The 27317-nt window shown below is 44.8% G+C and overlaps 2 protein-coding genes across 3 annotated transcripts in view; one reads left to right on the plus strand and one right to left on the minus strand.

Annotated features, from left to right (window-relative positions):
* Positions 1-7873, plus strand: part of SMIM11 (small integral membrane protein 11) — a 64790-nt gene extending 56917 nt beyond the window's left edge. Inside the window, exon 5 of the mRNA XM_075518126.1 lies at positions 7634-7873. The gene's annotated coding sequence lies outside the window, so the exon portion shown is untranslated. The remainder of the gene's footprint in view (positions 1-7633) is intronic.
* A 16045-nt stretch (positions 7874-23918) lies between these two features.
* Positions 23919-27317, minus strand: part of RCAN1 (regulator of calcineurin 1) — a 42446-nt gene continuing 39047 nt past the window's right edge. The window contains exon 4 of one of the 2 annotated variants that reach the window (XM_075518163.1): positions 23919-27070. In XM_075518163.1, coding sequence (XP_075374278.1) covers positions 26907-27070 — 164 coding nt within the window. In that variant the 3' untranslated portion in view covers positions 23919-26906. The remainder of the gene's footprint in view (positions 27071-27317) is intronic. The other variant, XM_075518170.1, reaches the window with a different exon arrangement.

The raw sequence follows: 27317 nt of genomic DNA on the forward strand, positions 1-27317 counted from the left end.
GTACGTGGAGACGGCTGTAAAATTCCCTGACACGTTCCTACTGGCTAGCAATGTTGTTTCACAATTGCCCCAGTCTTGCCAGGGAACGAGTGCTTCCTGGGACAGGAGCACAGCAATCACGTTAAATGGTCTCGGCTTGGTGCTGGGTAAGCAGGTGGCCACAGCTCAATAGCCACCAGCAGCACTGGCCCTTGGCACCCAGCTCACAAAATATTCAATTCCCTTTTTTAACAAATGGTGGCTGTTTTTTTCCCCCTGAAATGAATACAGTCTGGTAAGTAAAAAACAGAGGATTTTTTTTTTTCTTTACACACCACACTCCCCTACAAACAGTCAGTCCTGTAAAAAGATTTTTTAAAGATGCTGTTTACTTGGCTAACAATCTCCCAATCTTCCCCTCGCCCTGGAGCCAGCGCAAGGAGAGGAGGCCAAGTTTTGCCCGAAGCAGTGGAACAGGAGCCCAGGTCATGACAGGGCCACCACATTTCTTCCTTCCTGCTCCCAGGAGGACAGAGCCCGCCTGTGTGCATCGCTGCCCCTGTCTCCATGGATTAAAAAGCCACATTAACGAAGGGGAGGAATAACTATCATGTGTTCCCTTGAGAAGGAGCAGCGATACAGGCAACTTTTTTGCTCTAAGGTATGCTTGGACTGGTTTTTCCACTTTTCTCCAGCTTTGTTCCGTACAGGGGTAATTCAGGAGCCGAGTCCACTCTGGAGCATCTCCCCCCTCATCCGAAGCTGGCTCAGGCACGTGTGCTGCCCTGGGCTGCACTAGCAGAGGTACCCACACGTGGAACAGCACCCCTGCCCCAGCACGCATCCCGCGCCCACGCAAGCTCTGCACGTGCGGGCCCGGGGCACCTTACGCCAGCAGGCGGTCGCTGCCCGGGGGCTGGTTCCCCACTCCGTTTAGGGCATGGATGCTGCCTAAAAGGTCTGCAAAGGCATCACCATTCATTTCTGACACAGAGGCACTTCTTCCTTGGGAGGAGAGCATCTGCATGTACGGAGGTGAGGGAAGACACGGCGCAGAGGGGGAGGCAGGCGTTTCCCAGCGGTGCCTCGCAAAGAGCAGCCCCACAGCCGATTCGGAGATCAGGCCAGCCTGCCCCACGCTCTGCCTTTGCTCGTGCTGTCAGCTCCTCGCCCTGCAGGAGCGTTACAGCAACAAGCCAGAAACAGCCAAGGGGAGATAGCGTTGCCTGCGTGTGACCCATCTCCCCTCTGCACGTATCCATTGGAGGAGATGTCTGGGGCTCCCCTCTGCAGAACGCCCATTTTCGGCTCACCCTCTCTCAGCACACGTCTTTGGCCTTGCAAGCACCAATGGTGGAGGACCCCTTCCTACCATGAAGATGATACCACTGACACCCACCACATACGTGCAGGCAGGGATTTCTTTGTTTCACTCTTGCACCCATTTGGGAGGCAAAAAAAAAGAATCCTTTGCAGTGATCGTTCAGTTCTACCTCCTTCAGAATATTCTGCTCCTTAAAGTACTGGGTTGGGACTGAGAGCCCCTTAACCCTTCAGAGGTTTCCTAGGTGATCTTGGCATGTTGCCCAAACCCATCCAAAATTGCAATTAAAAAAAAATTAAAAAATTAGTTGCTGCCTAACCACTGAGGTGTCCAGCCTAACGTGCTCGTTCGTGCCCGGTTTGTGCCACAGCAGGGGCATGTGTGCACACCCAGAATGGCCCACAGCAGTTGGGTGCCTTGCTCCTGCCAGCCCCCAGCCACCCCCCGCCTGTGTTCCCAGCAAGGGTCATCTGGCTTGCAGTGCCCCTTGGAGCCACGCATGCCTCTCAGCCCCCAACCCATGTCCTCCACATGGCCACTAGCCCACCAGGCTCAAGGATGCATGGGAGAGTTTGGCCACACCGCTGCCCTTACCTCCATCACTCAAAGCCTTAGAGATGCGGGAGGCCCTGGGGCACGTGTCTCCTTGGCCCAAAGCATTTCAAGCCTCCTAAGACATGGCCCCATAGAGCAGGCTGCTGCTCTCGCCATGTGAGAGTCATCCCCCATGCCCCACAGGGAAGTGAAGAGGGTCTCCTACTCTGCAAGCTGTGGATGAGGACCCTGTCCTGGGAGGGAAGAGACTTGGTTTCTGGCATTTGCCTCATTTTTTGCATTCAGCAGAGTGACATAAGTCTGAGCTGCCGTGGAGCTGCTGAGGGACACCCAGACCAGCCTGCAAGGCTCTGCCCTGGAAAGCAGGTGATAAGCTTGGCAACTTTTCGAGGATGCAACCAAATCCTTGTCTTTCATTCCCCGTACAATTGCTGTAACCTGTTGATGCCATCACCAGCAAGTCAAATGCAACCAGCCAGAAAGATGTTTTACAAGAAGTTCAATCCTACCCGGCCTGTGTTAGGTGTATCCTGCAAATGCCCGTTGGGCTGTACACATACCTCCAGGATTTAGGCAGAGGGAGAATGCATGAGACTCTGGATCCCAAGCTCAGACATATTCTCCCCAGGAGCGCGTCTCTTGGCCCACTCCGGCGTGCCCTGCAGCAGATCTCCTTGGGAAGCCGCCGAGCGTGGCTGGGACCTCCAGGGCTCGGCAGGAGCCGGGCAGCGCTCGGTTGGATCCCCTTTTGGTTGAGCGCACTAGAAGGCCCTCTTCTCTACTGCTATGGGAGGAGGTGAGGACGAGCATCGTGGAGGTCTGCGCTGCCTGTGCACAGCCAGAAGCAGCCATCCGCTCGAGTCTCTGCACACTTTTTCCCCAGCTTGTCTAAGGGGGATTAGGTACTTGGTTGCTGTCATGGTTTACAAAAAGGTGAGGCTACGTGCATCTTTCAGAAGGAAAGATTATCTTGAGTAAAGTACAGCTAAAATAGCATTCCAGACGTATTTTGAGTGAGGATTTAAAGATGCTGTCTGAAGATCTCACTTGAACCAGGTGGAATTACAAAAGCTATATACTCATAAAAATAAAACTTTATGAGAAAAAAGCCTATGAAAACAGTGCAGTGGAAAAGCACCACAGACCCCTCCATACTTTGATGCTGGTGTCATGCTAAGACTAATTAGTGAGTGGAAAATACTGTAAACTTTCTCCTCCATTGCAGTACACAGAAGTCGAAATCCATGTCAGATTCCATTAAGAAATCAAAATGGCATTTTTCCAAAGAGAGCACACACTTTAGAGATGCAGGTTTCAGGATGTACCAAGTACCAAGTGAGAGCATATGACTGAGCAGGATTCGTTGTCACTTGTTCCATCCAGCCACCTAAGAACAAAATAGTACGAAAATCTCCACCCCACTCCCTGCTTATATCTAAGGTTATATCTGCAACTCACCGTGCAACCTCTGCTGCTGCTGCAGCAATAAGCCAGAGGTTGTCAGGTATCGTGCAATACCCATCACAGCCCAAGCTCAGCACCCAAAAGGACGCAGCATCTGTGCTACAGGAGAGCGGTCGGTGGCTTGTGCCCGCTCTCCCTATGGCGTGGCAGCACCCCTGCCCGAGCAAGGGGCACGCAGGCGATGCTCCCCTTCACCACTCCGTCCCTCCACGGTGCCCAGCTCCCCTCCCCTCACCTTGGGGGGGAAAATGTGGGCCTGACAAACCGCAATCCCAATTCAATGAGGCAGCAAAACTCAAAGGTTATATTCACAAAGCACATCTAATCAAACTCGATCCCTCAGTATTGACGAGCTGACAGCCATTAAATGATAGGATCTCCAAAAAAACCCCCACCCCAATCCCCCAAAACCTGCGTGGGCAGCGGAGGGTTTGTACTCGCTATGACCCATGAAGAGCCATGGTGTCAGGTAGGAAGGGCTTTTGGAAGCCACCACAGCATTACCACATTGTTGGAGGTTTATTCATCCTCCCAGTGTTTGAAGTATTGAAAACTTGACAGGTTTGCATTGTTCTCCTTTAGCAGTATGTTGCTTAAGCAAAAATAATATTGAACCTTTGGCTTTTCCTCCACTGAATCCAACCACCTCAGAGAGCATTTTATATCCACATTTTTATCAGCAGATCTCCCAATACACCAAGAAGCAGAGATGTTTTATGCTCAGAAACCAATTTCACTGGCAGTATTGCCAGGAGAAAGAAAGATCAGAGATCCCCTAATGGTACAGAAGCATCGAGCTGTCCTAAATGCCCTCTTTAATCTCCCAGGAATTTGCACTAAATTGCTGGGTAAGGTTGGGAGAGGAGGGCCCTCCATGCGCTAGGAAGGACATTCTCAAAAATGCACCCGTTCAGGAGAAGAGCCAGATCATGGGGGAAGGGAAACCTTGTATCCTGAGAAGCAAAAGTGAAAAATACCTTTCCGTTAATTTAGCTAAAATAATGAAAGCTATACGCTCACTCTCTCGCCCATGCAACCCACAGCTTCCTGTGCTTGCACATCACGTATGGTCCAGCCTTGCCTGCGTTATCAGGAAGTCTTTCACAGGCAGCGCTAGTCCTGATTTTTTTTTTTTTCCTCTTTTCTTCTTCTAAAGTAGCTGCATGTTTTACAGTGAGGCACAGATAAGCTTTTCTCCAGAAGCAGCCGCACGTATCTTCCTGCTGTGCTGTTTTTCCCTTTGAGCAAACACCAGATGCAAGCAGTATGAGCAAAATGCCACCCTTCAGAAACCTCTGAGATCCTTTGTGTTTCTGGTCCACTGACCCATGGCGGAGCAAGAGGGCCAGGGCTGCCCTTGGGACGTGCTTTCTCTGGACGTGCAGTTATGCCCCTGCAGCCTTTGCCAAAGCACTGGCACGGATTTACACTGTCCTGAGCATCTCATCTCTCCTTACCCCAATTTTGCATGGATTTAACCATGTTAGCGCAAGTAAATTTTCTCCCAGTTCGGTGTAAGGAAAGTCAGACCTCACATATTGCCTCGAGGGCACAGCCAGAGCTTTTGCAGTTGCTCCCAAAATACCCTCCCAAGCAGCAGCAGGGGAACCAGATCAGCCCGACAAGGGCAAAGCAGCAAAGCAGGTCTCTTCACCACCGCACCCTGAGAGCTCAGCCAGCATAAAACCTGGCTGCCATCACCCCAACAAGGGTCGGCACAACAGAAATACGTAGCTCTCTGGCATCCATCCTGCCTCGGGTGAGTGCTGGGCACAGCCCGACCCTCTGGCCATCCTGGCACTCCGCGGCCCACTGGCACCTCTCACACTGCGCCTCCGGCTTCCTCGTCCCTGCCATTTGGGAGGGGTGAGCAAGAAAACTGCCTGCTGCTCAATCCTTCTGCGGGTCAAGGAGGAAAGGCTTTCCGTATTTGTAAACTAAACCAGACATCAAAGGCAAGCGTGAGCCACATCACCCATATTTTCTTCAACAGAAGTGATGCCACAGGGCACTGTGTATTAGCTGCTCAGGCTACGTAACAACTTGCTTGTAGCTTTATAAATCAAAGGATCAAATAGATTGTTCCTTGGTTAGTGCATGAGGATCATTCCTTGGTTAGTACACGAGGTTAGTACACATAGGATATCTTTCTTCTCTGATCACAACCAAGCAGAAGGAAATGAAATTCTGAGGCTTAGGAACAGAAAGTACGGAAAAGTCAGCCTAAGAGTGGCTTTACTCCACCTGGAGCCAGCATTTTCTGCCAGGTTCCTCTTTGCTTTGACACACACTTTTCATGGGAGAAAAAGCAAAAGGGCGTGAACTGACTCAGAGGACGTGAATATCAGGCAGGGCACTCGGCATCTGGAACGCCTTGAAGCAAAGGTACAAGCTGTGATTCTTTTCTTCCAGAAGACATTGTACAGCTCTGACATGCAAACAGCCATAACTGCTGGATTCCATTTAACCCAATATTTTGAGTGGCCAGAGCACATGTTTAGGGAACACGGGTAAGAAGCTACTGTCAAGCTAAGCAGCCTTTAGCACAGCCTCTCTGCTATCAGCAGCCGTGGCTGCAGCAGGCACTCCTTGCACAGCACCACGTGTTTTTAGACAATTCCCTATGTCTTGCTGAAATTAGAGACAATAGCAATCTATGTGAATTAAGAATGTATTAAAATGATCGAGGCATTTCCCTAACCAAAAACACTTGTAGCAAACCAAACAGAGGTAACATTAGATAAGCATAACTCTAGTTGGGAGTTTCTGCTTTGCCGTGGTGCCGAGCCCACTCATTCAGTATCACGCAGTACCTCTGGACTGTAAATGTATTGAAAATGAGAAGACCATGACCACAGATTTTTGTACGGCAGCACCGCTATTGCAGCTGATGCTGAGTTCAGATCCATGCCATACAGCATCTCACACCGTGCCTGTCCCTGCCGCACCTGAGCACCGTCTGCTGTGCTAACTCGGCTGCTACCCAGTTTGTTCTCCGGTCTGGAGGAGAAGCATGTGCTGCAGAGGCTTGAGCAGCAAAAGTTTCTGCTCAACTGGTGGACAAGAAATCCCATTTTTACCAAAAATCAATAACTAATTCTCCTGCCTTTCAAATAAAATCGGCTCTTGTTTAATACCCACCTGGAGTTAGTGTCCCAAGCTGCCTGGAGACTGCACGAGTGCATGCCAGCGATGCATGGGGCTTAGGAGCTGGCTGTGCTGGCCTGAGGGGAAGCAGCCTGCCTGCAAGCACAAGGTTTGGGCTGAGGTTATGCAAATTCAATTAATCAGCACTTAAATCCTTACCTCAGAGCAGGGCCTGCAACACCAAGGTGAGGAGGAGAGCAGTGAAACAAAGCTTAACGCACAGGGTCTACAGCTGGGCTGCTCCGTTCTTCAAGGCAAGTCCTTCTCTTCCTTATCTATATCAGCATCGTGCGTTAACTGTAACTTCCTTGCGGCAGAGACCTCATCTCTCGCTTACCTAGAAAACCTCTCACAGAGTTTAGGCGTGATGTAATTAGAGGCAATGACAGTAATAATTAATTGATTTTGAAGTTATCATCCGTCTTCAGTGCGTTTAATGAATGGCAGAGACAGAGCCTCCCAGAAGTGCCAGAGGCTGTAGCTCCACCTAATGACATTGCTAAAAGCGAACCTCAGACGCATGCTGGAAGAGATTAATTGTGGTAGATAGGCTGTCAGCACTCCACTCAAACTTTTATTGTCAGTCATCTGGAGACATGAGCCCAAGGCTACTGAAAAAGGCAGAGCTGGAGAATATATCAGCTAGTGGCTCACGTGGCTAGTAGTCGAAGGCAGCGATGGGGAGAGTAATATTGAAGCGAGGCTGTGCTGGTTTTGCTGGGACAGAGTTAATTTTCTTCCTAGTAGCTGGTATAGTGCTGTGTTTTGGATTTTAGTATGAGAATAATATTGGTAACACACTGATGTTTGAGTTGTTGCTAAGTAGCGTTTACACTGGTCAAGGACTTTGCAGCTCCCCATGCTCTGCCGGGCGCACAAGAAGCTGGGAGGGGACAGAGCTGGGACAGCTGACCCCACCTGACCAAAGGGATATCCCATACCATACAACTTCACGCTCAGTATATAAAGCTGGAGAAGGAGGAGGAAGGGGAGGGTGAGCGAGCAGCTGTGTGGTACTTAATTGCCAAGTGGGGCTAAACCACAATAGAGGCCCAAGAGTTTCATACCAGTCCACTGAAATAAATGCCTTGATGATTCACAATATCTATACTGCCAGCCTTAAAACCCAGCCCCTCAGCATATGGTCCTATTTTTTTTGTGCAGACATAAAAGAAAGAACGGGAGACAGAGATTTAGCAGTCATGGAAGTTCAGCAGAAAGCTCAGGAGAAGAACCAGCTCTCTGAAGTCCAGAAGATCAGCTGAGAGTTGTGATCGTGAACGGCACACCCACATAATCTGATGGCTTTCTGAGAGGTGTGAAACGTTTTTGTTCTACACCATCAGCCCCTAGACTGGCAAGAAAGCAAGAACCTTCTTGTGGTACCATCTCTGGAGAGGGGAACTGTTGGACAATAAAAGCTCCGTCCTGCTTTCACCTTCTATAAAGTTTCCCCCTGTAAGGAATTCTGCTAAACCCAAGTCAAAAGCACGCGCGCGGGGAACAGAAGCGTTGAGCGTCCGCAGTGCCCACCAGCTGTGCGCGGATGCTGTGGATCGGCGGGCGAGGCGCCGGCCCCGGCGTGCTTCCCACCACGCTCACCAGCCCTGCCCACCGCGGCTGCCGCCGGCTCAGCTCCCTCGCTCTGCGCTCCTCCTCTTCGCCTGGGTTTTTTGTATGTATATTTATACACACACACTTTAAATATGCACACGTAGACGTTTTCTCCACACACCGCATATTTTCGTTACTTTAGGCATTTCTTTTCCTCCTGGGCAAACAAGCCTTCCCAGTTTTTTTGAATTCCCTCCCACTCAAAACAATAGGCTAGACACGGGGTGAAACTGTCCCTCCTTAAATTAAGCTGCCGCGCATTCCTCTTGCTTTAAATAAGGGGCTATTGCTAAACTCGTAAGTTCCATTCTTTCTCAGTCAACAAGCGAGGCTGAAGCCCATGCTGGTTTTCAGTCGGGGCTGAAAAAGCAACCTCTGTTGCCCGTGCTTTGCTTGTTGCCTGCCATAAGCCATACTCAGTCACAGTCCAGGGATGACACCACCACAAGCAAATGGTGAAGTGACCTTAATCACAATGTTTGTAGAAGGGTTGGACTTCATTACTGAGATGTTTTAACAAACTACTCCGTTCTCCTGCTTTTAAGAATTCCTGGCTGAACCTACACCTTCTCATTATTGAAAAGCAGATGTCCTCAGAAAATGGGTTGCCAACAAATGAAAAGCTGATAGCTAAAAATAAAGATGCTTTGGAAGACCCAAACTTACTATGGGAGAGCAGTTCTTTCATTTCTACAAAAAATTCCAAATTGCTACAAAACCCATGGGTTTTGTAGCAAAGTCGTCAGGGCAGAAGCACCAGCGCCGTCAGTATGTTTGAGCTCTGTTAGCTTCCCAGCAAGCCATCCCAGGCAGCAGCGTGCTGCCCCAGGCTCAGCCCACAACGCCTCTTGCAGATATGTCCCAACCCAGCAAAGCCCAGGGACTCCTTCTTGCTGACTCCTGCTGGTCATCCGAGCCCAAATCCTCTGTCACACACACACGAAGATGCTCAAGTGTGAGACGCCATATGCTCCATCTTGCTAAGGTGAGATCCACGTGCCAAGCAGCAGGTCGGTTTTATTTAGAAAACTGTATGTAGTTACAACAAACATTTTCCCCAAGCAGTGGCATTACTTGACCATGCCATTCATAATGCAATGACTAACAGATTTACTAATTTTAAGCCTACTTTGTTCCACACGAGGAAATGGAAAATGTGAATTCCTGTTATTCAACTCTTGCACCAGATATAGTATATTATTCCTTTTGTTTGGAAAGTTTCGTTTCCAAACACCATCCATAACTCAAACCGTATTAATGCAACAAATTTACCATCCAAATAGTTTCCAGTAGGTCTCACCAAGAGGATGTTTTTTCTGGTGTTATGACCAGCTACACTCATGCCAAAAAGCTCCACTTGGCATCACCTTTTAACCCAAATGCTTTTAAAAAAAATAAGTGGGATTCTTGTCTGTTCAGGGGTTTTAACCGCCAGCCATTCGCTACCTGCGAGCATCACAGGAACGCTCTAGATAGCGAGGACCACTGGAAGCTACTCAAATGTTTTAGCACCTTAGTCTAGGGTATTTTATCTGAACCAAAAGCATTTGGTTTGAGTATTGCAGAGCATTGCAGGCTGAGTCCCCAGCGGCCTGTCCCTGTCCTACACTACGCCAACAGCAGCTCGACTTCTCTGGGAGGTTTTCTTCCATGGTGCATTGTTTTTTCCCATCAAAGTGATTTGAGATCCCCCCCAGTGAGGGTTTGGGAAGCACCACGCACACCCTGAGGCCATGCGTCATGGGGTGCCTTTGGCCACCCTGCTCCCCGTTCTGGCTGCAGGCAGCTCTCACCAGCTCAGCCACCACGGTCCCTCTCGAAGGCTTAGTACCATCACCATCATGCAACCAGAGGCAGGTGGCCCTGTGATTGCCCTTGCCCCTCCTGGCCCAGCACCAGAAGCAGCAGGTCTCACCCAGCAATGCCAAGAAGGATAAATCAGGTATTTGCTGTCCATTGCCTCTCGCCTTTCTGTCCTTAACCATGTATCCACGCTGCAGCATCAGGAATAACGAGGGGCTTGCCATGACAACGGCTGGGAGGTGGATGAATACTTGAATCCTTTGCATAGATGCTGCTGTTTGTTTGTAACTCTCCTCCACTCAGCTCTGCTCTAGCAAAGCTGATCTTTAATATCTTTAGCATTTCTCATCCTTCACAAAATGTAATAATGCTTCTGATGGCAAATTAATTAAACACGTTGACAGCCACAATTTAATTGTTGGAGATGAGACAACCTCTTGAAAAACAGCAAAGAGAAAAATGTACCTTAAAGTAAAGCTTTCTAGGACAAAGCAGTAGTACGAAAACAGTATTTTGCTTACTCTGTCACACCTGATTTCATCTCATCACTACATCTCAAGTTCAAAATTAACCACTTACGTTTCCACAGAAGAGAAAAAATGTTCCCATGGTTTGTTTTCTTTTGAATCTCATCCAAAAAGTCATGCATACATTTATATCAATAGGTGTTTGTGATCTGAATGCTGCTGCATCACACTAGCGAATACACCAGGACATCAAAATTGCTTAGCAGTAACAAGAAACAAAACTCAGATTGACCCAGTTCCTCCAATAAAAATGACAGAACAAGTACCTGTCCGGCGTATGGGAAAATAACCAAGATATCAACTCTTTCCTTTTTAATTAAAGCTGCAACATCCAAACCCTCAAGTGGGACCAGGGTCCCCTTCAGCTGAGTGCCCTGTGAATGCAGCCCCACGGCTCCTTCCCCAAAACCCAGCCAACAAAATCAGCGATACTCCCCGTCCTCTGCACCCCATCACCGGATGCCCCACGAGACACTCTGCTCCTGCACGCGAGCGCCTTCCCTCCGCAAAACGTGCCCCTGATGAACGAGGGCTGCCCAGACCTCCCCTTCCTGCAACAGCAGCGGCACAGGCGGGTCTCGGCAGAGGTGGCTTCGTCTCTGCGAGACAGGGTATCCTGACTGTCGAAGGGCAGATTCATGGCTTAGGAAACCTGTTCCACCTCCGCCTCCTCACCAGCGTACGCAGGGCTTCCGAGGGGAAGGGGTGGAGAGGCACTGCCAGGTCTTTCAGTCCCCGATGCTCAGGGGAGCCCCGCGCCTGCCTACTTCTGCTGGATCCGGAGATCCCTGTGTCACCGCTTCTACCATCGCTGCTCCCAGGCAGCATCCTCACTAACGAGAGGAGCATCCGTACTCAGAGGGAAAAACTGATGACTATGACTTTTCACACATTTGGTCAAAGGTAGTTTTTGTTATTTTTGCACTTTACTTCCATGCAGTTGGTTTTTTGGGTTGGTTTTGGCTTTTTTTTTTTTTTTTTAAATTAAGATCAATGTCAAATCACCTTGCAAACATTTACGTATGTAGGAAAAAACATCACCCAAAAAACCAGTTGAAAAAACCCTCACAACTAGACGAACAGAAGAAACTACATGCCAGGTCAGGTAGCAACACAAGTCACTATTTAGACATTGCAGTAGTACAAAATTCATATTTTAGCCTGCTTCTAAGGTCACCTTTCTGTATGCTTTGTTTTTAAAACAGAACCACTGGATATCTGGAAGGAATATAGAGGTCTTAGGTCATCTGCTTAGGGTAATGATATTAACACCAAGACCAGATACACCCACTGGTGAGGCTGCAGGTGCTCTCTTTGCAGTAAGAACTCCACATCAGAGATGGCTGGTGATGGTGAGAGAACCTCATCCTTCAACACCTTCCACCTCAGGCTGGGTCAAGCTGGTGTACGTTCATCCCAGTGCTGAGGCAATGCAGTCCCAAGAGCTGCTGCAACTCTGCCCGAGCACTTTCACGTGACTTAGTCCTCCCGGTTAGAAGTTTCCTTTCTGCTGCGTGACTGTCATCAGATTTTACAGATTATAAAAATACATTTAAAGAGCAAGTGTTTACGTGGATTTAATGTACGAGTTGCTGCATTCAGCGTAGGCTCAGTGAGAGCTACCTTGCTGCCAGTAGGCACAACTCCTGGCCACGGCAAGGCAAAGGCAACTGTCAAGCAAGGAAACGTGGCATCGCCAAGCTTTCTGGACAGAGATGATCCTTTTGCTCCCTTTGTACAAGAGGAACCCCAGGCAGGACACCAGGCACTTAAGTACCTCCAAGCGACAGCAAGGACCCTTTACACCACACTTGCACGAACTGATCCAGTAGTCCGCAAAATACAAAAATTGATGGTTTTCTTCCAAAACCCTGAGCTGGGTGCCGGTGCCACCTGCCACAAGGCATGCCCCCCTCAGCAAGCACCCACTGGCCAGCCTCTGGGCACCAGGCAGCTTGCAGGCTGACACCCCATCACCCTTCTTTGTAGAGCACCTAATGCCAGTCAGATGTGTCAAACCAAAGCTTTTTTTTCTTTCAAGGCAGGTCAGAATTTACCTACCTGCCCAAACAGCAATCAGCCAACAAAGCAAGCTGCATTCAGAGCAAGGTGAGTGCAAATTATTAGGGGGTTTTTCAGCTAAAAAGGGGAAGGAGTGCTTCCCCCCCCACCCCTCCCAACTCCACCCAGAGCAAACCAAACACAAAAGCCTTCTGTTCAGTCTTCGAAGTAAAAATCCCCTGGCATTTCAGTTTGTTTGATAATATGCTGTTAACTGAGGTTAAAACCATGAAAATATGTTGATTTGGAACACAAGGACTCCAAGCATGCATCTATCACCATTTCTGTGGTTGCACATGCACAGGGACATCTCTTCTGCTCCATTTTCTGTACCAACAAATAATTACAAAGAAAAGAAAAAAAGAAACAAAGATATGGGGTAATTCCCATTAAGGTGCTCCCAGTACGCTCCTTCACCTGGCAGTCAGGACATTGCAGCCAAAGATGAAAAGGAGAGGATAAGTTCTGTGGCTCTAGCCCTGACCCTTAGAAGGGCTAAGAAACAAAGGAAATGGATTTTCCCTGTTCGGAAAAATCTTTGGGTGAAATTATCCAAACACCTTTTTAATTCCATTTTTAATAGTCACAGAATTGGATTGTGCTGGTGGGAAGGGCAGGGAGTAGCGCTTTGCAGCTCCAAATCTGCAAGTTACAATTAAAAGGCTTTCAAGCAGTCAAGTTCAGCTTTCACTACCAGAAAAACTTTTGTTGGCAGCTGTGAGGGTGGCTTCTAGTTGTAAGAGTTTGATGCCTGCTGGGTTAAAAGTGCTAGCTGGGGAATGTGAACCTGCCAGGGGCCTGGCAAAGTGTACAGACTCTCCCCCTCCCTTCCACCCACCTCCCCAAGAGGGAAGTTATGTGCTTGCTTAGGAGATAATGGAAAAAGAAAATTTGTGAGCAGCTGTTTGTGCTTGAGGATCCATCTGCTGCACCACGTAGAGCTTTGACACCCATTTTAAGACGCGCAACACGGGTGTCTGATGGGCTGATAAAGGCAATGGTCACAAAAGGCTGGATGCTCACACGCTTGCAGGTTTGGACTTCACCCAAATGAAAAGGCTGGCCTAGGCTGGAGCCAGCTCATCGTGGCACCAAGACAGCTAGTGTGGACATCATTCAACAGTAGATGACCTCAGGTGTTTAATGCAGTCGGTTTTCTGATGTGTTTATGGGCCTCTGGTAATACCCTGAAATACTGCTGGGCTGGACCGACTGGGACACAGAGCTTGAAAAGAATTCAGACCTCTGTGAACAGACCTTGTACGTGCATCAAAAAGTCATCCTAAATTTCTACCAAATGCTTTAAAAGCACTTTAAAAGCTTCATCACGGCAAAATACCATTTTTACCTGTAATAGAGATTTTTAAACCAATTGTTCCACAAGCAGCAGGATGAAGGAAACTTGTTTTCTTATGGATTACCCACTCTACAGCTGGATTTTTTGGTGCTCCAAAAACCCCCCATAAAACAGCAGAAGTGTTCCAGGAAGGCAGGACACTTCTTGTGTTCATTTCCCTCCCTCATTTTTCTTTCCAGCTCCACGTTGATTTTCTGGTATCTGATAAAGAAAAGGCCTCTTTATTCCTTTGCCCTCATTAGAGGCACTAGCAGACATCTCTCCTGCACCCGGCTATTTGTCATCTTCTCATGGAAGCCCCACGTACCTGGCCAGACGGCGAGATTACCTGCAGTGTAAGCTCTCCACGTGGTTTCTGTCTGAAGCCCTCTTTGTGGAGTTTGTTTGTGGAGTTGGTGCAGAATTTGCTGCACCATCTGGCAGTGTGTAATCAAGCGGAGCACAGGGAAATTGAGACGTTTGGAAGCAAAATAGCTAGCATCTGCAGATAGCAAGAAGCCCCATAGCCAGCCAAGCTGTGGTGTCATCAGCTGAAGTCTGCCATTTCCAGATCCAGGCTCAGTGATTTTGCAATGTCAGCTGAGGAAGCATTTGTTTTTACGACGACTGGGGACCGTGCTGCTGTTCAGATTGACTAACAGCAGCAAAACGGCAACCTTCTCACTTCCCACTCACCCTAGGCAATAGGTGACAGCTCCGCTAGCGCGTCCTCGGGCTATAGGCTATAATGAGTTACCCTGTGGGTAACAGAGCAAATGCGTCTCCTCAGTGCATTTCCTTCTCTGCCAGCAGTCAGCAACTATTTAGATGCAACAAGCAATTCTGCATGACTCAGCTGGCCAAGTGAAGGCATCTACTGCCGAGGAAATGAACAGCACTGGCATCTGGTGCCTACACCGTCCCTCTTACTGCTCACCACCACCTTGTGCCATCCAGCCTGCAGAGGTGGCACAGCTTCTCAGGATTTAGAGCAATTCTCATCTGCCTTAGGGTATAAGAAATTGATTTCCAATAGGACTTAATTTAAGTGTTCTCTTAAAGAGGTCTGAGAGCTTCCCCAACACTGGAGAGCTCAGAGCCAAGCCATAGACCGGAGCTGTTTCTATCGACACGTCACTCATGCTCAATGACTTCTTTCTGGCCTCCTCTGTGTCTTCTCTCATATGCCTGGGCATCTGGTCCTCTCCGCTCACACTGTAGCTCCAAGTTGCTTGAGACAAAGACCTTCTGGAGCCTAGTGTTTGCAAAGCACATGTGTCGTTGTGAACTTTGGTGAACAATTAATCATAGCTTTAACCTGAGCAGTTGTTCTTCCCTCCTCCTCACAGCCCACACATCTGCCACAGCCCTCAGCAACCCTGATATCTGATAAGCAACATACCCCTAAAACAACACAGCAACACCTCGCTTCCATATTGACGTTCTCTGACATGGGAACTGGGCTATGCATAAAATGAGTCCCAAAATGGACCTGGCAACGCGTCAGATGTAGACAGGAAGTAAGGGCAGAGAGATCAAGTACTGAGCAGTAAACCTTTTGAAACCTTTGGGAATAGAAGGAAGTTACAGGACATGTGGATGAGTTAATTCATTGCCACGCTCTACGGAGAGGAAAGATTGGGTATTTACTACTAACCAGCACAACACTCCCCCAAAATGGTGCTAGTTCCTTCCCTGGATGGTTCCACAGGCTGACAAAGCATGGAAAGTTCTTGCTAAATGTCTCTCCCACACAACACAATTTGGCAGAGAGATTAACAGCATAATGTACTGCACCTTCTTTTTAATCTCATGTAAAAATTTTGACTGCTAAACCACTCTCCTTAATCAGCAGTGAGCCATTAGAACTGCTCCTCAACGAGTACGTGCTGGAACACCGTGCCACACTCGGGAAGCTTTTTGACCTACCTACAGGAGCTGTATTATAGCTGCACTAGCCTATAATTAAGATTGTGTCAAAGTTTCCATCCTATAATGCTGCCCTGGAAGGAGAGAATATCCAGAGCTGAAGGTACCTAGAAAACTCGTGGTTACTCATCAAATTGCTTGGGGCTTTTGTTTAATACTTTTTAAAAAACATTTTTTAAAAATAACATAAATTGTTTAGCACATCTGAGACTTCAAACTGAATACCTAGCCGTGACTCACCCAAATGAATTCAACTTACTTACAATGAACTTACTGTCAGGTACAACAGCCCCATGTCCCTTCTTGAAGATTTCCCACAGCATAAACTGCATTATTTTCATGAGCCTGAAGTTTTTGGTCTCACCCTTTCTCAAGAGATCAAAGGCAGTAGAAGTCTTCACTCGCACTACTAGTCCTCCAGCATAATTAGGTTAGCTTTTCCCTGCTTATTGTGAGCACACTGCATCTAAGTGGACTTCCTGATGGTGCAGCAACACCGGTCTTTCAGATGATGAGCTCAGCTGTACAGTACAGACCATGAGTGTCCATGTACCTGCTACCAGATTGAATTGTGTATTCTCCTTAAAGCGTAAAAACAAGCTCCCAGAAAATGCCTAAGTCCTTAGCTTTAAAACTAATCTAAGAAATCATATTCGCTCATACTTTTAAAAATAATGCCATAGTAGTGCTTGGCTGAACCTTGAAACACAGAGATCCTGATCAGCAGCACTATGGCTGGTAAAGGCCATTAGACCTGTCCACTTGGTTCAGGTTCAAGCGGTGAAGGAAGGTCAGTGAAATATAGATGTGCAACTGGAGCGTAAGAAAGTAGAGGCTTACTCTCTGTGAACCTCAAAAATTAGGAGAAGGGTAGGGAGTTGAGAGGTATCTGGTGCTGCGTGAGGAACCTGGTGATGCAGAGCATGTGCTTTGGGAGAGGAAGGTGAAGTGCCAGGGGCGCAGGTCCAGCTGCTGGATCAGAGCTATTATTACAGAGGATCGGCGTGATGGTCCCTACAGCAGTAGTATTGCCAGTGGGTGTGAGGAACCTGGAGGACAGCTGCATCCACCGTGAGAAGGCATACATGCGGGCACTGAGGAGTGGTGGGAGAGGAAATCTGAGCAGAGCTTGCTCCGGTGTCCATGTCAAGCTCTCCCTGTTTTGGTTCCTTCCTATAGGCAGACTCCTCATCTCAGCCTCAGGAATCTCTTTTGCCTCTTCTTTTCCTAATGATTTCACGCAGGCCTGGCACAAGCCAAGGAGCCAGGGCAGGCATGCAGCTGCCTCACACTCCAGGCTGCGAGGTGACCCTCTCGTGACCAAGAACAACAACTGCTGGCCATCCCAGTTAGGACACAGGCAGAAGTGAGAGTGACGGATGCCAGCGCATGACCTGAGATGCTTGACACTCGTCCACCCTGCTGACTAGCCCAGACAGGGGAAGTGACGGTGGCAGAGTCCCAGGTGTGGTCTGGTGAGGCCATCTTCTCATCCAGGAACCACAGACTAGACAGAGGGACAGTGTGCCAGCTGTGCTCACCCCTTTCTCCACACACCTGCCTTGCAGTTCTTGAAGTGGCTTGGATCTAGTCATGGATCAGGTCACAGATCATACAACCATCTCAAGTACAGCAGGAAACCAGCAAAAGACACTAGTGACAGCTGCTGGTTGTTCATGCTTCCTCGCAGTTTCCTAATTCCAAATCAGCTCACCTGCTCCTAGGATTTCCTTCTGTCCTCCCTCTGCCTCTTACCACCTTTTCCATCACAGCACACTCCCTCTCTTCCCTCTGTCTCAGTCGGACTGCCACTTGCTCTTCCTTAAAATCTCAACATAGGAAATTTCATGGAAAAAAAACCCCAAAACATGTGGAGCAATGGACTTCAGCATGCAAAAACTCTTCTTGAAAGCCTTTTCCATCTCTTTGAATGAAATCCTGTGCATGGCTGAGGAAATACAAGCCTAACCCTTTTGGTCTTTATTGTGGAGTTATTACTCCACAATACTCTACTGGAGTTATTACTCCAGTACATCTAAGAAGTGCATCTTAAGAGAGCTTGGGCAGCTACCTTGTTTCGGACAGAGCCACCTTACACAGACTGGAAAAGCAACTACAGGCAAGACTTTACCCTGCAGCATTTTTTTTTTTTTTCCAAGAAGTAAAACTCCTTCCAGGTGTCCTTCATCACAGACAAGCTCATCTGCCCTCAGCCAGAATACTGCACATTATGAGATGCAATAGTTTTGACCTTCAGTATCAGAACAAGGAAGATATCCCTCTCACAACAGCTATATTAGCACGTATATTCTCTTTGCATACTCTCTCTCCTTCAAACGAGGTATGGAGTACACACAAATCTTCTAAAAGATACATTTGAGAAAATTACTTGGCTGAACAAAAATTGCCTTGCAGCCTTTAGAGTTCAGTGGCTTCTGCAATTCTCAGGAGACCAGAAACAGCATTTTTAGAAACATTTGAACAGGACATAAGATACCAGAGCAACACTGGGAAGATAAGCATTGAAAAATCTGTCACTTCCTAGAGAAGTAAATGCACACAAAATCTCCGCACATTTGCTCTGGTAAAGCGCCAGCTGATGGCTGATTTTTTTGTCCTTCCTGACCAGGGGATCAACCAAAACAGGGGTGAGTCCCCCTGGCCTACTACACAGAAGTGCTTCAGCACCTGAACCACTGCAGTCACTGCTGAGTATAACAAGCACCTTGCTGCTTCAAGCCCACACGAGGCCAGTGTGATTAAACTCCATTTCACAGAATGGGCAAAATCTTAAGAGTGGAAAACAAGAGGTACAAAGGGCCGTGCAACTGCTTGTTATGCCACGTCATTATTTCCCCAGCTCAAACAACATCAATAAATTTATCATTACTTATCATAACAAAGGCTCAGTCCAACACAGTTCAGCTCCAATCCTGGAAAAGGCCAAAAAAAATTCCCCTCTGCTGTTAAAGGCACTTTAAGTAGCTGTTCCTCTTTGTATTAGCCTGACAGTAACTCATATTAAGAAATGCTTTTGGATGAACTCACCTGTTCAAGTACAACACACCCTGTGCATTAGCATCACTTTATATAGTGGCCACAAAGAGCTGGGCATCTGAACTTCACCTTTCACATTTGTAACGAGCCAGATTTCACTGTGTGTGTCCTATGTGCCCCTTTAAAGCAAAGGTTTTTAAGAAGAAAAGTTGACAAAAATAGTTTGAAATTTTTCTCATAATACTTTAAACATGTCTAATGGCTATGTAACACTAGCAAGTTTTACTCTCAGTTATGTGGCACAAAGCCAGGCCAGGGCAGCTGGTAGGGCGAATGATAATGTGATACAAACAGAACTACATCCCAGATAGTTTCTATCCTCCAGCATAAAATCATACCCCACTTTTAACAGGTAGCTTCACCTTTGAGCTGGTGTGCTTAAATATGAAAGTTAGATTAACACTAGTCTGAAAAGATATGATATAAAGACATCTGCAAAATGACCAGCATTAACCATCACTGCAAGCCTGCAATGCGTACCAGCCTTTTATAACTTGCTTTTCCTGTAGTGTGAGCATTGCAGTGCTGACTTCTTTTCAGTGACAATAAAACTTCTCTCCACTGAACCACTACACCCCAGCATAAAAAGCCCGCGTACAAAATGCTTTATCATTTGGATTAACCCCATGTTACAGTATGCGTGCTTACCTGCATACAGGGATACCCAGAGATGCACAAAGTTATTCAAGCATTGGAAGCAATCTTGCCGTGAAATACTGGATACACATTCGATGTGCTTTTTTAGAGGTTATAAAGCACAAACTGCACAAACAGAAATAAAAGTCTTCAAAACCTGTACTGCATCCTTCTAACAAGTTGAAATGTGAAACTAAACTGCTAGCTATCTTCCAGTAGTTAACCTGCTCTGAAAATGAAGATTTCTTAGCAGGCCGATTCAAACACTTTGCATATGTGAACTTTTTCTCATGAGTGATATCAATGAAATTAAGTAGACCACAGTGTGCCACGTTGCAACTTACTGCTAAAATTGCTTATGATTACCTTTAAGAAGTATTTCGCTACAAGATTTCCTACACACCACAAATACGTTTCAAATCAACTATATTCAAAGGGATCAGAGACAAGGAATACTGTGCTTTCGTAATCTAATAGCAAAATTATTTCTTTTCCACATCTGCTATTGAGATGGAAACCTTAGCTGCAGGTTGAGTTTTGAGGTTTAGTTTTATTCAGTGGCGTGCAATGACATTGCTTGATATTTAGCTCCACCTATGGGCACCTCCACGTACCTCCTTCAATTCATTGAAATTAAACAACAATTTAGTTATGCTCTAAGGCTCTAATCACACAAGTCTCCCCTACCCCCCACTCCCAAAGAAAAAAAGTAGATGCACAATTCTGTTGAGAACTGCATTGAAGTTAGGATGTAAGTTATTATACAAATCATACAGCACACAAATTGGGTAATGGAAAGGAGAGGAATGAGGGAGAAGGGGGAAAAGCAGCAGCCCAGTCAACTGCATCTTAGAAATGAAACAAACAAGCAAAAAGATTCAGGATCTCTTTTTAGAGAACATACAATATTACTTCCTTATTTTCCAAGACATTCCTATTGATTGACTCTTTTAAAGTAATGAGAAAGACTATTTTATTTAATTTTCCTGATGAGAGAGACACTGTAAGGAAAACAACACTAAGATGACTTCACCAAAATCTACTTAAAAGCCTGTCAGGTTTTGAAAGATGTATTTTATAGCTTTACAAGAACTATTACAGAAAAAGTTGAAAAGATCTTAAGAATTAGGGGACATAAGTTTACAACATAAGGGAGAGGGAAAAGTAACAATAAGATTTTGGCAGAGACCTAGCAGTATAAACTTTCAACCACTGAAATGCACAGGGCTCGAAGGGGAGCTCCAGAACATGCCTAAATCTAGCAGCATCCCTAGGCACCCCCAAAAGCACACCACATTCCCACAAAGGAACTTTGATTCAAATAATGGTAATGTCTACTTGAATGACACGTAAAGGACCTCTTTAGCTCTTCCTCTTTAGCTCTCTTACAGGCTTGATATTGAAGTAACTCCAAATATTCAATCAGTCAAGAGACATAATACTCAGTGGCACAAAAAGACTCCAAGACAGATATATTGTCTACCTCTTCCTCCAGATTTCTGCAGTACCTCAGTAAGCCCTATTTTGTAAAACCTTTAACTTGAATAGTGAGGCTCCAGATACAAAACTGACCAAAATGGATTTGGAAACAACGGAGTTGCGAGCAAAACACTGGCCACCCACTGAAATCCTCAGTATCTAAGGCAAGTACTCTGAGATACAAGGAGTCTATCCTGACTAACAAGCATAAGTTGAAAAGTAATTAATAGGCGATACACATTAAAAAAAGAGCTACAAGTCAAACTCCTGCCAATACTCTAGGGCTCTTTATACATTTGTTTATCCTTGAACAAGCTTCTCCTCACTGGACTCGGGAAGTGGTAGAGTAGGACAGACACCATCAAAACTTCCAGAGATTTGGACAATGGTAGATAGCAGCCAGCACCACACTCACGAGTCTGACTTGTTCCCAGGCCTACAGAAGTATTGAAGGTATCACAACACACCCTATGAGATAGGGAATTGATTATGGCTTGGCTAGAGTTACAGATGCATGGCATCAGAACACAGTCCAACAATCTGCACCAGCAAAATAAATAAAGGATAAGCATGTATAAATGACAGTAGGAAACATGCAACACAGAGCAGACAGAAAACCAGATATAATTTCATTAGGATTAATAAAGGACATGACACCTTGGGCATTAGGTAAATATAAGAAAAGTTCTTAGTTGCACTTAGAGGTTTCATTCAAGCAGGATGTGGTAGTAATGAAACTGCAAACAAAATGAATTCCTGGCACAACTTCAACGGCAAGAAAACATGCACACACTCAAAGTGTGGGCAGGTCCACAAAAATAAGAATAAAAGCTAAGGAGATAGATATAAGACCTGCTTGGTAGATGGTACACAATGAACTCCAATATGTAGGAAGAAGGACAAAAAAAGGGGAAAAAAAAGGGTAAAGTGGAAGAAAGATTTCAAGATGGGACAAAGATACAAACCCCCCAAAACACCCCCCCAACAAATTCACACTCTATGAAAAGGATTGAGACTATGAAGTGTAAGCTATAAATACATAATTGCTCCAAATATGAAAGTCATTATTGACAGACTCCAAATCTAGCAGTGAGAGCAGCACCAGACTGAAGGCTACTAAAAAATTCCCCGTCAGTGCTCCCCCCATGCTGCAGGCTGGTAACGCACAAGACCTTTGCAAAACCTTTGTAAAGCCTGTAACAAAGTTCTGAAGCCACACACACACCGAGCTGTGCCTATCCTTGGATAAGAGAGAAAGTGATCTCAGAAAGAAGACCTAGGAAATGCTTGTAAACCTCAGAGACTCTCAGTCTTTTGGAAACATGGAATAACATCGTGTGGAAGAAGGGCAGGGGTGAGAGCAGGAAGCAACCTTAGGAAGAACCAGAGCTTCTTGAGCTGGTCTTTGAGAGGCAGAAAGTCCAAAACAGAATGGGTGACATGATTGCCAGGAGTGACAAAGTGCCACTTGGAGCCTCTGTCTCTTCCTCCACCTGTTCAACCTCTCATACTTAAACTCCCATCATTTTATTTCTTCTCATACCTCAGATGGAGCGTACCACAGAAAAAAAAAAAAAAAACAATTGGCAGGTACTCAAAAAAAAAAAAAGATGACAGAGATGCTGTAATTTTAGATACATGAATACAGACCAGGTAAGTGACAAAAAGTTTCAAGTGTGACAGTCACTACTTTATCAATGGAAATTTTGTCAGAGAAGATAAACCCAGTCCTGCCAGATCCATCCTGTCACCTACTCATCAGTCAAGTCACCTTTGTAACGTACAGTATCTTGGGGGATGTCTTATCTTTGTTATTATTGGTTGGTTTGTTTTCTTTTTAGACATCCAAATATGAATTAGTAAAAGCATTAAGCAGGTATAATTTTCTGCAAAATGCTTCTAAAGTGTGTTGGGAAGCCAGGATAAAAGCAAAGATGATAGAAGTGCAACAACTCAACCCAAGACCTAGTAAGTGAATTTCTGAACTTATTCTATGCCTAGAGTAAAGGTCCACCCCTTGCTATCATTTTGTATGTTTGGAACCGGGAGAGGGTTTGGGACATACCAGAACAAGCAAGCAAGCTTTATAGATACAAATCACAATTTCAAGTTAGAGAACTTGTCTTCCCCAAGACATTCTTTCTTGTGTGACAAAACAAAACTTGACTAGGCAGGTGATTGTGCCTAGGGCAAAATCCATGCTGTAACTGTTAAAATGGTATGAGAGGGTGTTGCTGGAGTTCATTCCTTCCCCCACCTTTGACAAGTCTGGACTACACAAGAACAACTAAAACACTTGTACGGTATTTCAAATATCAAAGTTGCTACACTTGCTGCTGCTCTGAAAAACAAAACCCTGATTAGAAACAAACTTTAGCCTTACATGTTGCTGAATTCACCTTGGTAACAAGTAACATCCTTAATGTAGTAATGCATGCACAAATGCATAATCCAACGATAGGAATGTGTATCACTAAGCTGGCAACAAGTCTTGCAAAGTGACAAATGCTAGTGATCACTTACAGATTATGGAGATTGTCCATGCTATCCTTATGCAGAGGGCAAATAATAAAACATGAGCTATACTTCCAAAAAGAAAAAGAAATGAGGTCGTCTATGTAAAGCCGGATGGCCCAGTTGGAATTGCTATTTCACCTTCTATCTTTTGTTAGATCACTTAAGGACCAAGTTATTTCTGTTACTCTACGCAGGAATTCCCCTGTATGGGCCTGCTATTGATGAGCAGCAGCACTTTGCTATTTCAAACCACTTCTGTGTATAGAACAATTTCTTACGAACATCAGTACTTCCCAGTCGTAAGTAGAGAATGATGAACATTAATATCAATAACTCCTTTCTGCCGTGAAAGGATTTCTATCCATACTGAGAGCAAAACCTTCAATGCCTTTTTGCATAACATGTTTTGCAACACCGAGGCTTACAGTTACTAGGTAAAGCCATTTAAATGCTGATATATTTTCATATTCCAAGAGCTTTAAAAATAGAATTATTCATGTTGTAGAAGAAAACTGGTAAGGATATTATGAATGCACAGGGATTATAATAGAATAGTAAGATGTTGATACCTTCATTAGGAAGCACATCAACTTCAGGCACAGAAGAATCAGATTTTAACTGGAATGTTCTGGAGGGTATTTTATTCATTAGTAGATTCTCATACTTTGATTGAGATCATGCAAGTCTCTGAAGCAGAAGGCTGGAAAGCTTTTCTCTGAATAAATTCATTTCGTTGGTAAGGATGTGACCTGGGACAATATCCTTACCTTTTTCAAACCAGAAGTGTTTGTAAGCTTAAAGTTCAGATTTTGGTGCAAAATCTTCAACTAGTTTCATGCATAAATACCAGACATTTACAAGAAGACAACAAAATATTTTAATTTAAATATGCCCCATACTATACAACTGTATAAAATGCCAACTAAGCATTCATTTGAACATTAAAAAAAAAAACCAAACCAAAAAACAGAAAAAAGCAAGCAGCACACTGTAGTAATGATAACAGAAGGTGGCACAAGCCAGGCTATACAACCAGAAACACAGGCAAGTTACTGTCTCACAACCTTTGTTTACAATTACCATCAGAAAGGGAAAACACACTGCAACCATCCCAAGACTTCCATGGTTTCTAGTGCCCACCTTATTAGGCAGATGTCAGCGTACTAAAATGACGAAAACCATATTGGTATTTAACATGCTGTTCTTTTGAATTGAAAGGTAGCACTGCCGCTTTCTTAGGATTGCTAGGAAACAGAACAGCAGCTACCTGGGTTTCTAATGCAAAACTAATGCTTTGATTGGTAATCATGGAAAGATGGAAAAAGGACAGAACAGGAATTATTCCAACAATTTTAAACTGAATGAAGCAAAACACTAAGTCCAGCAGTAATTTGAGAAACATGGAAAAAAATCTTGGAAAGGCTTAAAGGCAGCTGTGGCAAACCTACAAAGTTTCTCTCCATTTTATTTTTTTGTGTGTGTGTTAATACGCAGTACATGTATTCAGCTGATTGTTACACCTTAGTAACACAAAATAACCTTATGCACCCCCATGTCCATAAACCATGGCTCCAGCAATACATGGCATTAGCTCTTCTTAACACTGTTAACATGGAGAAAGTGCCACTGGAGTTAGGTCCAAGACAGACACCAAGTACGAGTGTTTGTTTCAGTTTACAGGCCATACCAATCAAAACAAGATCATAACTGCAGGTATAACTAAATTTCAATGTATTCCTGCTCTCTGTAGTCACAGGGTATCAATTTCTATTTTCCTTAATATAATGACAGGCCTTCAATAACACCGCGTTTACACTGCACCACAGCTTGGAATGGCTTCATTACACATCTTTCTTTAATAGATATTATTAATTTAAAAAACAAGGTGTGAACCTAGGCATTTAAGTCAATGTTTGCTTCAAATGGCACAGAATGGATTTCTTTATATTAACTCCAGCTACAAAACTCATTCTCAGACCAACTGTGGCAAAAGCAAAACCAAGAGAGAACCATGCTTTGTTTTCTAAAAACATGTTGAGAAGCTTCAAACACCCCCTTTCTAAAACTGTAAGTGATATTTTCCCACAGATATCAGTTAATATCTCTTAAAAAAAATACTGAAACCTATTTCAAAGTGAGGATCTCCATTTTAAAAACAAGTAATAAAATACACTTCTGCCATCTTTCTTCCTCTAAATTTGTATGTCAGGAGCTACTGTCTTTAAACACTAACATATAAAAACCCCTAAAGCTTCTCCCACATATACCCATTACTTAAGTATGCATCATTACTTGGCATTAAGCATTTCTAAATACCAGCTTATTTTGGAAGCAAAGCTAAGAAAGTTTATATTTATGGACATACAAAGCCAGTAGAAAAAGGTACAAGTGTGCAGCTTGTAGAACAGTTCACATCAGGAATGAACGAGGAAAAGGCACTCCATCTCTCTTCGCTGTTCTACACACTGTGTGCAATTTTTCCATCACTGTTAAACCTTTGCTCACAACAATGCAGGTTCACATGCTGAGTAGAGTTCACATCTCTCCATTACCATTTTTTTCACTGAAAAATTACATTGCTGTGAATGTGCAACATTAGCTTTATTTATACATTTAAGAGTACTTTTTTTTCCAAATGAGAAAGTCAAAGCTACCAAACAAATGTTATTGACGATATAAATTATTTAAACTTAAATAATTTAAAATCAACTTATTTAAACAACTTTCCTATTGCACATTTTTCCATTACTTTGCCAGATAAAACCCTATATAGGCATTTAAAAGGTTAAAATTTTAAAAGCACAAGTTACATAGCACCAAAATAAGGTGCCGAAGAAATTGTACGCCTGCTGGAAAATGAGTGCCAATAAAAACAAATATAAATATATATGTATATACACATCTAGTAGTAAGTCCGGGATACTGAGATAATAAATACTTTAAACAATTTCCCAGATTTCCAGAAACATGTGAGAAACTATAGAAAATAATGCAAAGTTACTTTAGAAGACCAAGAATACACATGCACAAAATCTATTATAAGAAAAAGGTTTACAATTCCCATAGTTTAATCTTTAAAACCACCTCTGTTATCGCTACGTACTCCACAGAATGACTAGCCTATTAGTTTGAGGATTTATGCGAGTCAGAACAAAGAAAGCTTCCCCCAGTTGCTTTATAATGGAACAGCCTACAGTACCCCCCAAAAAATAAACCTAGTTTGTCCTGTTATGTCTCAAAATGTCATCTTCTGCCTATCTTTCATTCCCAGTGATCTGGGAATACAGTCATGACATCCATCAGTCCACAGCATGAAAAATAAGGATGAAACTTCCTATATTTTTTCTGAACAAACTTATATTGGAATTTCTCCTACTATAACTGCTGCTGTTGCCACCAAACCTGTGACCTGCTGTTTCCACAGTAAATGTTTCCCCTGCATATGTTTACTTGTAACCCTTGGAAAAACAACAGCAGTTCAACTTAAATGGGTAGGAGTATAATCTGGCCTTCTTGTCTGAATAATTTTTGGTTTGGGTTTCTTTGTTTCTTCTTCCACATCGTTTTCCTGGTCACTCTCACATACGTGGACGACAACACTAGGAGTAGTGTCAGTTGCAGCATGTAGCTCATACTTTTCTCCTGAAAGTTAAAATATTAGCAAAACTGGTTAAAAAGGATCCATTCTGTAGAAAAGTATGAAAGAAATTACTAAAAAGAAAGGCATACATAAAAGCGTATAAGTAATACACTGATGACAAAAGCCTGATGCCACAATGCATTAGATGGAGCAGGCAGGTACGTTGCCAACAGTCATGCTTATCATCCAGAAGTACTTAGGTTCTGTTTTCAAAGCAACATAGCTCAGCTGCTCTCTTAAAAAGCAAGT

Source organism: Mycteria americana, chromosome 1 (genome assembly GCF_035582795.1).
Source record: "Mycteria americana isolate JAX WOST 10 ecotype Jacksonville Zoo and Gardens chromosome 1, USCA_MyAme_1.0, whole genome shotgun sequence".
Classification (NCBI taxonomy): domain Eukaryota; kingdom Metazoa; phylum Chordata; class Aves; order Ciconiiformes; family Ciconiidae; genus Mycteria; species Mycteria americana.